Here is a 12,830-nt window from a genome sequence, read left to right as displayed (position 1 = left end):
CCTCGGTAACGGAACCGCACAGAGGAGCGGGATCGCGGAGCGTTACATCCGCGATCAGACCCACATATCAGAGCGACACGTACGAGGCATAAAATTACGCACAAATCGTATATTTTTAGTCTGTCTTTGCCACCGCGATGCCAGGGGAGAGCGCGAACGCAGTCCCCCACTACCACAAATTATGCAGTCGAGTTTCCCGCATTTGGGGAAATCGCAGGGGTCAGCACACCCGGAGTGCAGGGGATGAGCCTCGCCCTGGGAAAACCACCTGCGTGATCATGGTGTCTCCCCTGCCAGGTAAGTATGCCCTAGCCTCCGCACCGCACCGCCCCACGCCGCCGCACGCACACTCAGCACACGGTGGCTCGCAGCGTGACTCTCCCGTCATCCCGCGCGGTGGTTGATTTGCATGGACACGCCTCGCTCCCGCAAGGCCACGCCCCCACCTACAAGGCCACGCCCACACGAGGCGCCCCCCGCGGGTCCCGTGCCCGCCCGCACCGGGAGCGGACCGGGAGCGGCGGGGCTGGCGTCCGAGGGGGGCCGGGGGCGTCTCAGGGGCTCGGCTCCGCTGCCGGCTGCCCCCGCGCAGGGGAAAGCGGGAGCCACGTCCCTCCCCGGGTCCCCAGAGCTCGGGCCGGGCGCCAGCAGCCAGGCGGGGCCCTGCCGGGTGGCGCTGGTTTGTGCTGGGCTCCAGTACAGATCTATGATGGCACCCACAGGGTCTGTGGGCAGAAGCGTTCGCAGCCCAGTAACACCAGTGCGGGGCTCTGGGCGCTGACAGCGGCACGGCGGGAGCAGACGCCCCCGGAGGAGCCGGCCCACGGGCACACGGTGCCGGTGAGGAGGATCCTCGGTAGAGATTAACCTGCCCCGATCTTTTCGGGCAGAACTGGTGCGGGCCCTGGTACTGCCCGACACGCTGCCCTGGGGGGTGCGCGGGCAGGGGGTGTTTCACCTCCACTGCCCGTCCAGGTAAGGGCACTGCGGGTAACCCCGGTGCGGTCAGGGCCGGTGCGGGCAGCCACGGTGGTTCCGCTGTTACCGTAACCAGTAACCACGAAAACTCCCCAAAGCAAACGATAGTTTAGAGCCGACACTGGTTTATGGCAGCGCTGGGGGCACGGGGGATCTCTCCTCCTCGCATGCACACCGAGGGACAAAAGCTTGCTCCTTATATACATCACAAATATGAATATTCATATGATTCCAAGAAAAGCCCACCCATTCCAATAAATTTATGCATATGCTAATACATGATGTAATGCATTACGTAACGTCTTTACACACACGTACTAAATTGGGGAAGGGTCTGGGGTGGGCTCTGGGGGTCCCAATCCCCCTTTAATCGTGCTTGTGCACAAGCGTGGTCAAGGCCTTCTTGTTGACAAGTCCATGTGTTCCCGAGAAGAAGAGATCGTTTTGGGCTTATCTCTCCTCTGACACAAGAGTTTAGGAATCAAGTTAATTTAGACATCACACAGTTGTTCTTTGCAGTTTTATTTTGTCTTGTGGCCCCTTTATAATTAGCAGAGACCTTTGTTTTTCTAAGACTAAGCGTAAGCAGCAAGAATCGTTGCCTACTAGAACCTTGTTATCAGTCCCATAAGCAAACTCTATCTACAAAACATGCAGTTTGCTTCAGAACCCGTTGTTATTCTCTGTTATTCCAGCTGAAAGGAAAATTACTGACAGGAAAGCTGATTCTGTGTGAAGGTAACACAGAGCAGGCCTTTAGAGCCTACTGTGAGGCCTACTCTGGCTAAACCATTGCTGAGCTGAACCGTCTGGTATCACCATTAGGAAGCCGCGACTGGTTTATCTCAGCGCTGGACGCACGGGCGGTCGCTCCTCCTCGCACACGCACCGAGAGACAAAAGCCCGCTCGTTATATATATAAAAAAATTAATATTCATATAATTTCTAACAGTTGCCTACGTGGTCCAGGGAATCCAATGCTTCTGCTGGTACGTGGTGAAACTGCCTCTGCGTTGGCGTAACTCGGCCACCAGAACCAGACCCACAACACCGGGGATCGGCCCAGACGGGCCCGTGTTGTCCTTCGGCACCAGCCCCGCGCACCCTGAGCGCTCGTTCGGTCACACAGAGGGGCCCGTCCTTGACCAAACCCTTTGAGTCTCCGGTATCACCGCCACGGCGTCAGGAGCCGGACACGATGTTGCCCCGCCCCACTCCTGCTCCACCCGCTGGCGGGATCAGGGGCGGATCATGGTTGAGACGCGAAAGTACATTTCATTGCCCCCGCACCAAAAGCGCCGTTGTGTGCCCCCCCTCCTTATGTCTGTCTTTGCCACCGCGATGCCAGGGGAGAGCGCGAACGCAGTCCCCCACTACCACAAATTATGCAGTCGAGTTTCCCGCATTTGGGGAAATCGCAGGGGTCAGCACACCCGGAGTGCAGGGGATGAGCCTCGCCCTGGGAAAACCACCTGCGTGATCATGGTGTCTCCCCTGCCAGGTAAGTATGCCCCTGTCTCCGCACCGCACCGCCCCACGCCGCCGCACGCACACTCAGCTCACGGTGTCCCGCAGCGTGACTCTCCCGTCATCCCGCGCGGTGGTTGATTTGCATGGCCCCGCCCCCGTGCCGCAAGCCCCGTGTCGCTCTGCCGGCAGCCTCGCGCTCTTCATGGCCACGCCCCCACCCTCAAGGCCCCGCTCCCCCGCCCGCCCGTGCCCTTCGCGGGGGCGATCGTCGGGCAGCCCCGGGGCCCGGCGGGGGTCGCCCCGTCAGCCCAGGGCACCGCACCGGGAGCCCCGCGGGGCGGGCGGGGAGCCGGTGGTAAAGCTCGGGCACCGCAGGGAGAGCGCAGAGGGTGCAGCCGGGACGGGAGCGGGGAGCAGACGTGTGAGGCAAAGCCCCGCGAGGGCTGAGTGGCCGGGGGTGGCGGAGCCCACGGTCGGGGTGCTGTACGCAGGGGACCGGGTGACACGGGGGTGGGGAGGCGGAGGCACCGGATGCCTGCATCACCCCGGGCTTTGGGGTCCCAGGGCCGAGGCCCAGGGAACAGCTGGAGTGGGGACAATGCCCCCGTGGGACAGGGATCGGGGCCCTGGTGGGACACATCAAGCCCGCGGCAGGAGCTGGCGGGGTCACGGCGAGCCACGCGCGGCGAGCTGTGCCCGGGCACGGTGATGGCGGGGGAGCCCGACGGCTGTGGCAGGCAAATGCCGCCCGTGCCGCACGCGGCTGGCCCCAGCGCGGGAGCAGCCGAGCCCGAGAGCGGTGCTGGGGCCTGTGGGGAGCATCGGCTCCGTGGTGGGCGTGGCCTTGATGGCGGGGGCGGGGACATGCAGATCAAGCACCGCGCGGGATGACGGGAGACACCCGCGCCACGAAGACGCCGGTCACTGGCGTTTGCGGGCGCTGCGTGGGCGCCGCTTGGCGACAAGATGCGGGGCGTGGGCCGCGCAGTGAGCGCTGTCACCCGCGGGTGCTGCCGCGGGGTGTCCGTGCGGTGGGTGTGCGTGCGGCGGCGTGGGGCGGTGCCGTGCGGAGGCCGGGGCATACTTACCTGGCAGGGGAGACACCATGATCACGCAGGTGGTTTTCCCAGGGCGAGGCTCATCCCCTGCACTCCGGGTGTGCTGACCCCTGCGATTTCCCCAAATGCGGGAAACTCGACTGCATAATTTGTGGTAGTGGGGGACTGCGTTCGCGCTCTCCCCTGGCAGCGCGGTGGCAAAGACAGAACAGAAATAGCACGACATAACATTATGTCGCGACTAAAATCGCACTAGACGGCGGGCGAGGCCGATCCAGGGGGCTGCGGGCAGGGGTTTCGCGAAGCGGCCTGGCCCTGGGTACACCTCACAGAATCACAGAATGTCAGGGATTGGAAGGGACCTCGACAGATCATCTAGTCCAATCCCCCTGCCGGAGCAGGATTGCCTAGACCATATCACACAGGAACGCGTCCAGGCGGGTTTTGAATGTCTCCAGAGAAGGAGACTCCACACCCTCTCTGGGCAGCCTGTGCCAGTGTTCGGTCACCCTCACCGTAAAGAAGTTTTTCCTCATATTTATGTGGAACCTCCTGTGTTCCAGCTTGCACCCGTTGCCCCTTGTCCTGTCAAGGGATGTCACTGAGAAGAGCCTGGCTCCATCCTCATGACACTTGCCCTTTACATATTTATAAACATTAATGAGGTCCCCCCTCAGTCTCCTCTTCTCCAAGCTAAAGAGACCCAGCTCCCTCAGCCTCTCCTCATAAGGGAGATGTTCCACCCCCTTAATCATCTTCGTGGCTCTGCGCTGGACTCTCTCTAGCAGTTCCCTGTCCTTCTTGAACTGAGGGGCCCAGAACTGGACACAATATTCCAGATGCAGCCTCACCAGGGCAGAGTAGAGGGGGAGGAGAACCTCTCGTGACCTGCTGACCACCCCCCTTCTAATGCACCCCAGGATGCCATTGGCCTTCTTGGCCACAAGGGCCCATTGCTGGCTCATGGTCATCCTGCTGTCCACTAGGACCCCCAGGTCCCTTTCCCCTCCGCTGCTCTCCAACAGGTCTGTCCCCAACTTGTACTGGTCCATGGGGTTGTTCTTGCCCAGACGCAGGACTCTACACTTGCCCTTGTTATAGTTCATTAAATTCCTCCCCCTCCCCACCGCAGCAGGACCCACCCCAGGGGCCCCGCAGGGGCTGGCACCCTGCCACGCTCCACTGCCCCCCACCCCCCGACAGCCGGGCACGGCTCCCCGCACGCCGCTGCAGCCCCACCACCGCCCGCTGCATGCCGGGCCCGGAGCCAGGCCGGAGAGAGGCAGGAAGAACTTTTTAACCACGCGAGTTTATTTTAAATAAAACCGAACACAGATGCAGGCTTCGCGACCGGGGCGACGGACCAGACAAGCGATGCGACGGGGAGACGATGGCTGGGGCAGGTGCCGCTCTCAGCAAACCCACCCCGGGGGGTCCTCGGTGGGCGAGGGGAGGGGAGAGGGGCACCGCCGTCCCCACGCCGCAGAGGGGACAGGCTCCCCCTCCAGCACCCTCTGTCCTGGCCTGCAGCACCCTGGTCCCCCCCGCGCTGCCGGCACCCGCCCGCAGCGTCAGCCAGGGGTTTCTTTTCCATCCTCCCAGGACCCTGCAGCAAGCCCTCCCTCCCCCGAGCCGTGCCCCCCCTGCCCGCAGGCTGACGGCCGGGCACCAGCCCCCGTGCAGCGGCCCCAGGTCCGCTGGCTCCAGCCCCCAGCCCCAGGGTCCACGCGAGCACCCACCACCCCAGGAAACCCCCCCCGAGGACTCGGGTCTCTCCCCCCGGCTCTCACCCCGCGGGGCAGGCGGGCGGCCGCGGCACTCACCCCAGAGAGGACAACGGAAATAAATATGGGGTGGGGTGGGGGGGTGGCGAGGGATGGGCTCTGGCCTCCGCGCCCGGGGCCCGTCCCCCCGCCCCAGCCCCCGGCGCAGGCGCAGCCGCACTCCTCGCTGGGTGGACACCTATTTATTAGGGAGACCGCGGCTTCCCACCGGAGCTGCTGGGTGCCGCGGGCTCAGCTGCCGGAGACCGTTGCTGGCGTGTGACGGTGCGGGGCGAGGTGCGGCAGGCTCAGACCTCCAATGTCTATGGTGGGGGAACGGCGCGGGGCGGCGTGGGAGCGTGCCGGGGCTAGTACTCGTCCTGGTCCTCTGGCTGCTGCTCCTCCAGCTCGTCGTCCTCCGGTGGGGCGAAGCCCTCCTGGAGGGGGGGGCACAGCCAGCTGTCGGCCCGGGGGGGTGCGTAGGGTGGGTGCTCACGCCTTGTCCCCGCAGCCCGGCACGGCGCAAGGGCCTCGGTGAAGCCCAAACCCCCCCTCCGGGGACCCCCGGGAGCGAACGAGGCCAGGGAAGCCACGGGGAAGGGGGGCCATGAGAGCAGGTGAGGGGCTGGGGGCAGCAGCGGCGGGGGCCTGGGGTGGGTGGCGGCGGTGCCCAGCCCTCACCTCGGTGGCGTAGAGGACGCTGACGATGCCGGTGATGATGGGGCTGTTCTCGTTCTCGTGCTCCTGGCAGATGAGCTCGATGTCCCGCAGTTTGCTGAAGTAGAAATCCCGCTCCTTCTCCAGCCCGTCCACCGTCAGCTTCAGGTCCATCAGCTGCGGGAAGGGGGGGGGGGCCAGAGCCTTCAGCCAGGGGCCGGGAGGGGGCTCGGCACCGTCGCCCTCCCTCCCTCCCTCGCTGCGACGTCCCCTACCTGCTGGTTGAGCTCCAGGATCTGCGCGTCGGCCTCGGTGCCCCCGTTGCGGGCGGCGGGGGAGTTTTTCCGGAGGATGCTGCTGGGGACGTTGCTGAGGCGGGCCGGGTTCGGGCTGTTCTTGGGGCCGGTGGGAGAGGTCCTCTGGGGGACTTGACAGCAGACGGGCACCAACGGGTTAATGCTGGCCCGGGGGGCGCCGGCAGGGACCCCCCCCCGGGGAGGCAGCAGCGGGCAGCGAGGGCAGGCAGAGCGCTGGGGGCTGAGCCACGACTCGGGGCTGTCCTGCCTTCAGCCTCCCCCCTGCCTCAGTTTCCCCCGGCACATCTTGCCCCCTCCAGGGGTGCTCGTGGCCTGGCTGGGGTTTGCTACGGGACAGGGGGGGGGTCCGGCCCTTGAGATGCCCCCACAGGGCTGGCACAGGGTGCCCACGGAGCATCGCTGGTGGCCAGGAGCAGCCTGGCTGCGTGGTGGCACAGCACAGGGGGGGATGGCAGCCATGGCGGGGGGGGGACAGGGGGACAAACCGCCCTCAGGCCTGGGGTGAGCAGGAAGGCGGAGGCGGCCCAGCCCTGCCCAGCTCCCCGGGGGTCCCCCCGCCGCCCCCTCCGCCCCCCGGGTGGCAGGCAGGCAGGCAGGCAGCAGAGCGGGGGGCGCAGGCAGGGGCTGGGGGGGGGCACACACGCCTGGCCGTGGGGTGCAGGAGGGGGGCAGCGCTCGCCGGGGGACCCCGACATTACCTGCAGTGCCAATGGGTTTCTTGGGTTTGTTGAAGATGTGATCACCTGGGTTAGGGGGGGGCGCGGCGTCCTGGCCCTGCCGCGCCAGCAGCGGGTTGTACTCCTTCCCGTCGTAGTTGGCGTCGAAGAACTTCTTGAACCACTGGATGAACTCGAAGTTATCCTGGAATTTGCCCTTCACCAGCCTCTCCACCGCGATGATCTGGGGAGAGGAGACACGGAGGGGCTGGTGGGGTTGCCCGCGTGGCACGGCACGGCACGGCTCACCTCGGCCCGCCCCATGGACCTACTTTGTCCACTCCCATCTTCTTGAAGGCGGCCTGCAGCACCTTGAAGTTGTGGATGTACTCGTGCTCCAGCTTGGCCTGGAACTTCACCTTCCGCAGGTGCACGCAGCCGGGGAACAGCATGTCCATGAACTGGCAGTACGCAGCGCCTGCGCCGGGCCACGCGTCAGGGGGGCACGGGGCACCCCGCCACCGTGGTCCCCCCCCCCCATATCCCCCCTCCTGCGCCCACCTGAGCAGAGCTGCTCGATCTTGGTGTAGCTGAGCTGCAGCGAGTCGTTGACCCAGGCCAGCATGTCATGGCGGCTCAGGTTCTCGCTGGTCACCGACGTCGAGTACACATTGACGGCCATGCCCCAGCTGCCGGGAGAGGGGGGGGTCACGCCGGTGCCCCCTCAGGGCTCGGGGTGCCCATCCCACCCGGGACAGGCTGCCACGGGGGCCCCCCACCCCGGCTGCACCCCCAGGTATGGCGGGGGGGGGGGGCTGAGGGTCCCCGGCACCCCCGTGGTGTTCCCTTGGGGGGGGCTCAGCCCCTGGACATGGCTCATGGGCAGGGGGACACGGGCACGGCGGAGGGCACTGCCCCGGTGCCAGGGCACAGCTGCTTCCCCACGCGGGACTGGCGCGGGCCCATAAGCAGCTTAGGGCCCCCCCTCCGTCCCCCCGCCGGCGGCCTCATCTGTGGGGCTGGGATCGGGGTGGGGGGCTTAGAGGGGCAGCAGCTGCCGGCGGGCACCACGGCTCTGCCCCGCAGCCGCAGCATGGCAGAGCGCCGGGGGGGCACCAAGACACCATCCCACCAGCTCCCCCCACGGCTGTGCAGAAGGGACCGTCCCCGCTGCCCCCTCCCCACGAGCAGGGGTCCCCAGCCCCCCCACTGCCCCCCCGTGCCCCCCGCCTGGCAGCACCGGCACTAATCCGGGCCCAGCTGCCAGGCGGGGGCTCCGGGGGGGGGGGCACCCCCTCCATCACCCCCCCCCCCGGCCCCGCTGCCACAGCCCAGGGTGTCGTGGGGGGATGGCGAGGGGGGGCATTGCCTGCACCCTGGGCTGGGGGGGGGACAACCCCCCGTCCCCCCGCAGACAGGGGCTGTGGGTGCCATGGGGTGAGGGGGGGGGAAGGTGCCGGTGGCTGCAGCCCCCCCCTCGAGTCGCAGCCTCGGTGCTGCCGTGACTCAGCACCGGCACCGCCACACGCCACGGCCGGCTGAGCCGCCACCGGAGCCAGCCTGACCCCCCCCCGCCGGGGCCAGGCCCCCCGGCCCCCCGCTTCCCCCCGCAGCCGGGGGGTGCCGGTATTTTTAGCCGTGGGAGCAGCTGGGATCAAGGCCCCCGCGGCCACCGCCAGCCCCCGGCACGGCGTGGTGGCCACCGTCCCCCTCCCCGGTGACAGCGCCCACCCCAACAGCCCGGTGCTGCCCGGGGTACGGGCAGGGGTACGGGCAGGGGTACGGGCAGGGGTCCCCCCGCTCCGGCAGCACCGAGCTGAGTCACGCGCGGCACGGAGCCAGGGCCACGCGCACTGCGGTGCCGCCGGAGCGGGCAGGGGGGTGGGGAGCTGCCGCGGGGGGCTGGGGGCTGCCCGCCCGCCCCGGCCAGAAGCCAGCGGCCAGCTGACCCCCCCCCCCCGCCACCTCCATCCCCGGCCTTTCCAGAAATAACCGGGAGCAGCTGCCGGCGCCCAGCGCTGGGCCGGGTGCCGGGGAGCCCCACGTGCCCACCCGCAGCCCCCCGGGGTGGGGGATGCCCGGCGGGGGACCCTCCTGCACCGCAGCCGCGGTGGCCGGGCGGGCAGCCCCCCACCACGGACGGGGCTGGCCTGGGGTCACCGTCCCCACGCAGCCCTCGGTGCCACCCCGGCGCCGGCACCGACCTCAGCCCGGCGGGCAGCACCCTGACCCCGCTCCGGCACAGCCGGCGGGGCTGGCACGGCGAGGGGACGCTCGCCAGGGCACGCGGTGCCACCCACCTTCAAAGCCCCGTGCCGCAAGGCCGAGCACGCCCCGGCGTAATGACAGGGGAAGCCGAGGCTCGCGCCAGCCGCCCCAGCCCAGACGCCGGGCGATGGACGCGCCCACGGCGGGTCACAAAAAAATAATAATAAAAATAAGAATTTCGCCCCGATTCCCCGCGGGGAAGGAGCCGTGCCAGGCGGCAGGGTGCCCGGCCAGCCGTGCTGACGGGGCAGGGGGGGGCACGCGCTTACCGTGGCATTTTAATTGTCCGGCTACCGAGCTGCTGACGGAGGCCCGACGGCCAACAAAGCGCCGGGGCGCGTGGCTCTGCCCCGTGGCACCCAGGGGTCGCCCCGCCGGGGAGGGGGCAGCGGGCACCGGCGTCCCACCAGCCAAACGAAGCGGGAGGAGGATGGTGCCAGCGCCGGCTGCCAAGGCCGGGCACCCACCGCGGCTGCCCCGGGGAGGGGGTGGATGGGCAGCGCTGCCCGCCGAGGTGGGCGCCGGCCCCTCACCCCCGTGCCGGGGCGAGCCGGGCTGGTGCGACTGGCGGCTGCTATTTTGGGAGCCGTCCCGGTGGCTTCTCAAGTGACGAGGACGTGACGGGGGGTGGCAGAGGAGCCAGCCGGGGCTGAGCGCCGCGCGGAGCCGCTGAGGTGCCCGCGGCTGGCAGGGTCACCCAGGCGTGGTGAGAGCCTGGCCCAGGTTGCCCAGAGCAGCTGTGGCTGCCCCCTCCCTGGTTCAAGGCCAGGTTGGATGGGGCTGGGAGCAACCTGGTCTGGTGGAAGGTGTCCCTGCCCGTGGCAGGGGGTGGCACTGGGTGGGCATTAAGGTCCCCCCCAACCCAAACCAGTCCGTGGTTCTGTGCCTAAGCCGCCAGCCCGGCCCGGGCACCCCTTGAGGAGAGGCCCCACGTGCCCCGGCCACACCGGAGCCACACGTGTTGTGTTGTCCCCACGCGTGTCACGGGAGGGGGTCACCGTGGCAGCACGCGGCGTCGCCGGGGACGGGGTCTGCACACCCCACGCCGCGGCGTTGGGGACACGCACCTCCCCACGCGGCGGGAAGGTCACCGGCAGGAGACGGGGCTGGACGTCCCCGGGGATGGCACCGGCCCCCCCGTGCTGACACGCACCGGAGCGGGCACCGTTTGATGCTCGCGCTGCTGTACTGCCCGCCACGGGCTGCCCGTGCCCGGCTCGGCCCTGGCATGGCACCGTGACAGGGCCACCGCCGCCGTGACAGGGCCACTGCGCCGTGATGGGGCCAGTGCGCCGTGATGGGGCCACCGCCGCCGTGCCGCCATGAGGACGAGGGACGGGAGCGCGTCACGGTTTGGCCGGTCACCGCACCGGCCGCCCTGGCCAAGCCGGTGCCGCGGAGCCTCTGCCCGCCGGTCCCGGGAGCACCGCCCCGCACCGGCACCCCGCGGACCCCGCACCCCGCTGAGCCCGGGGGTCGCCCCGGTGACGCCCGGGCCCCGGTGACGCCCGGTAACCGGCGTTGCGTGGTGCCGGGACTACAGCTCCCGGCGTGCCGTGCCATACCGTGCCGTACCGGGGCCGCGGCCCTGCGGGAGCCGCAGCCGGGGCGCAGGGGCGGCCGCCGCTGAGTCAGGCCGGTCCCCGCGGGCCCGGCACGGCCGGACCCCTCCGCCGCGGCCGCTCCATCACCCGCCGGTTCCCCCCCCGCCATGGCCGCTCCATCCCCGGGGCCCCCCCGCCGGTCCCGGGGGGCGGCGCCGGCCGGTAGCCGGGATGCGGGCGCCTGCGGCGGCCCGGTTCGGTGCGGCGCGGTCCCTCCCCCCCCCGCCCCGCGGTGCCGGTGCCGGTACCGGGCCGCACTCACCGCGCTCGGGCCGCGGCCGCCGCTCCGCTGCCTCCGCACCACGCCGGGACCGCCGGGACCGGACCGGGACCGCACGAGCTGCCCGCGCATGCGCCGCCGCCGCCTGCCCTCTCCGCGGGCCGGTCCGGGCCACGCCCCCCGTCGCCATGGCAACGGCCCGGGCCACGCCCCCTCCCGCCGCCATGGCAACGCCCGCCGCGGCCCTGCCTCCCCCACAGCGCCCCCTGGCGGCGGGCGGCGGCCACCGCACCGCCGAGACCCCCCCGGGACCCCCCGGCAGCCCGGAGCCCCCCAGAGCCCCTGGGACACCCCTAAGGGACCCCCCGAAGCCCCCCAGCACCCCTGGGACACCTCTAAGGGACCCCCGCAGCCCCCCAGCACCCCTGGGACACCCCTAAGGGACCCCGCACAGCCCCCCAGAGCCTCTGGGACACCCCTAAGGGACCCCCCACAGCCCCCCAGAGCCCCTGGGGCCCCCCCAGGACCCCCCGCAGCCCCCCAGAGCCCCTGGGACCCCCCCCCCAGGACCCCGCGCAGCCCCCCAGAGCCCCTGAGACCCCCCCCGGAACCCCCGCAGCCCCCCCGAGCCCCTGGGACCCCCCCCGGGACCCCCCAGAACCCCCCGCAGCCCCCCAGAGCCCCTGGGACACCCCCGGGACCCCCCAGGACCCCCCGCAGCCCCCCAGAGCCCCTGGGACCCCCCCAGGACCCCGCGCAGCCCCCCAGAGCCCCTGAGACCCCCCCCGGAACCCCCGCAGCCCCCCCGAGCCCCTGGGACCCCCCCCGGGACCCCCCAGAACCCCCCGCAGCCCCCCAGAGCCCCTGGGACCCCCCCGGGACCCCCCAGGACCCCCCGCAGCCCCCCAGAGCCCCTGGGACCCCCCCGGGATCCCCCGCAGCCCCCCAGAGCCCCCGGGACACCCAGAGCCCCCTAGACGTGGGGACCCCCCGGGACCCTCCGCACCCCTCACGCCCCACCTGCACCCCAGCCCGGACCCCCCCCCAGGACCCCCCAGGCAGAGGCCGGCTGCTGTGAGAACGGTCTTTAATGAGCAAACAGAGACCTACCGCGGGGTCCTACACCGGGGGGGCACCCACCTACCGGGGGGGGGGGGCACGGAGCCCCCCGAGCTGGCTGCGCCCGCCGGGCCCCCCCGCACCCACAGGGACCACCCGGGGGAAGGGGCACAAGGGACAACGCAGGGGGGACGGGTGGGGAGGGGGCGGCGGGGAGGGGGGGCCCGGAGCACCAGCGCGTGGCCGGGGCGGGGGGGGACACACGCACCCCGACCCCCACCCCGGGGTGGGACGTGGGGTGCGGGGGTGAGGGGTGCTCCAGGGGGTCAGCGGTGATGGGGACATGCGTGCACACGCGTGGAGTTCACGTGTGCGCACACGTGTGTGCAATGGACACCTCACCGAGCCCGTGCGCGGTGCTACATGTGTGGAGTTCACGTGTGTGCACACGTGTGTGCAACGGACACCTCACCGAGCCCGTGCGCGGTGCTACATGTGTGCACATGTGTGGAGTTCACGTGTGTGCACTTGTGTGTGCAACAGACACCTCACCGAGCCCGTGCACGGTGCTACATGTGTGCACATGTGTGGAGTTCATGTGTGTGCACTTGTGTGTGCAACGGACAGCTCACCGAGCCCGTGCACGGTGCTACATGTGTGGAGTTCACGTGTGCGCTCATGTGTGCAACGGCCACCTCACCGAGCCCGTGCACGGTGCTACATGTGTGTACGTGTGGAGTTCACATATGCACACACGTGTGTGCAACAGAAACCTCACCG

At 69.8% G+C, this 12,830-nt stretch overlaps 1 protein-coding gene and 3 non-coding genes across 6 annotated transcripts; 1 reads left to right on the top strand and 3 right to left on the bottom strand.

Annotated features, from left to right (window-relative positions):
- Window positions 1-141: 141 nt before the first annotated feature.
- Window positions 142-305, bottom strand: LOC137672845 (U1 spliceosomal RNA). Its single transcript, XR_011049658.1, has one exon. It is a non-coding gene; the product is annotated as a U1 spliceosomal RNA (small nuclear RNA).
- Window positions 306-2,323: 2,018 nt separating this feature from the next.
- Window positions 2,324-2,487, bottom strand: LOC137672838 (U1 spliceosomal RNA). Its single transcript, XR_011049657.1, has one exon. It is a non-coding gene; the product is annotated as a U1 spliceosomal RNA (small nuclear RNA).
- Window positions 2,488-3,528: 1,041 nt separating this feature from the next.
- Window positions 3,529-3,692, top strand: LOC137672818 (U1 spliceosomal RNA). Its single transcript, XR_011049651.1, has one exon. It is a non-coding gene; the product is annotated as a U1 spliceosomal RNA (small nuclear RNA).
- Window positions 3,693-4,796: 1,104 nt separating this feature from the next.
- MAPRE3 (microtubule associated protein RP/EB family member 3) lies at window positions 4,797-11,116 on the bottom strand. 3 transcript variants are annotated; one of them, XM_068405455.1, is made up of 7 exons: window positions 11,034-11,116; window positions 7,461-7,588; window positions 7,232-7,377; window positions 6,942-7,143; window positions 6,202-6,353; window positions 5,951-6,103; window positions 4,797-5,706 (listed from the first exon to the last, which is right to left on the bottom strand). In XM_068405455.1, the coding sequence occupies exons 2-7, from the start codon at window positions 7,579-7,581 to the stop codon at window positions 5,638-5,640; spliced, it is 843 nt and encodes a 280-aa protein (XP_068261556.1). In that variant the 5' UTR covers window positions 7,582-7,588; window positions 11,034-11,116; the 3' UTR covers window positions 4,797-5,637. The 3 variants fall into 3 exon arrangements, with proteins under 3 accessions (XP_068261556.1, XP_068261565.1, XP_068261547.1); XM_068405464.1 differs by lacking the exon at window positions 11,034-11,116 and adding an exon at window positions 9,437-9,746 and having other exon boundaries at window positions 6,987-7,143; XM_068405446.1 differs by lacking the exon at window positions 11,034-11,116 and adding an exon at window positions 9,437-9,744.
- Between the last annotated feature and the right edge of the window lie 1,714 nt (window positions 11,117-12,830).

Source organism: Nyctibius grandis, chromosome 1 (assembly GCF_013368605.1).
Source record: "Nyctibius grandis isolate bNycGra1 chromosome 1, bNycGra1.pri, whole genome shotgun sequence".
NCBI classification, from domain to species: Eukaryota; Metazoa; Chordata; class Aves; order Nyctibiiformes; family Nyctibiidae; genus Nyctibius; species Nyctibius grandis.
The sequence above is the reverse complement of the archived record's forward strand: the minus strand, read 5'-3'. Positions and strand labels throughout refer to the sequence as shown.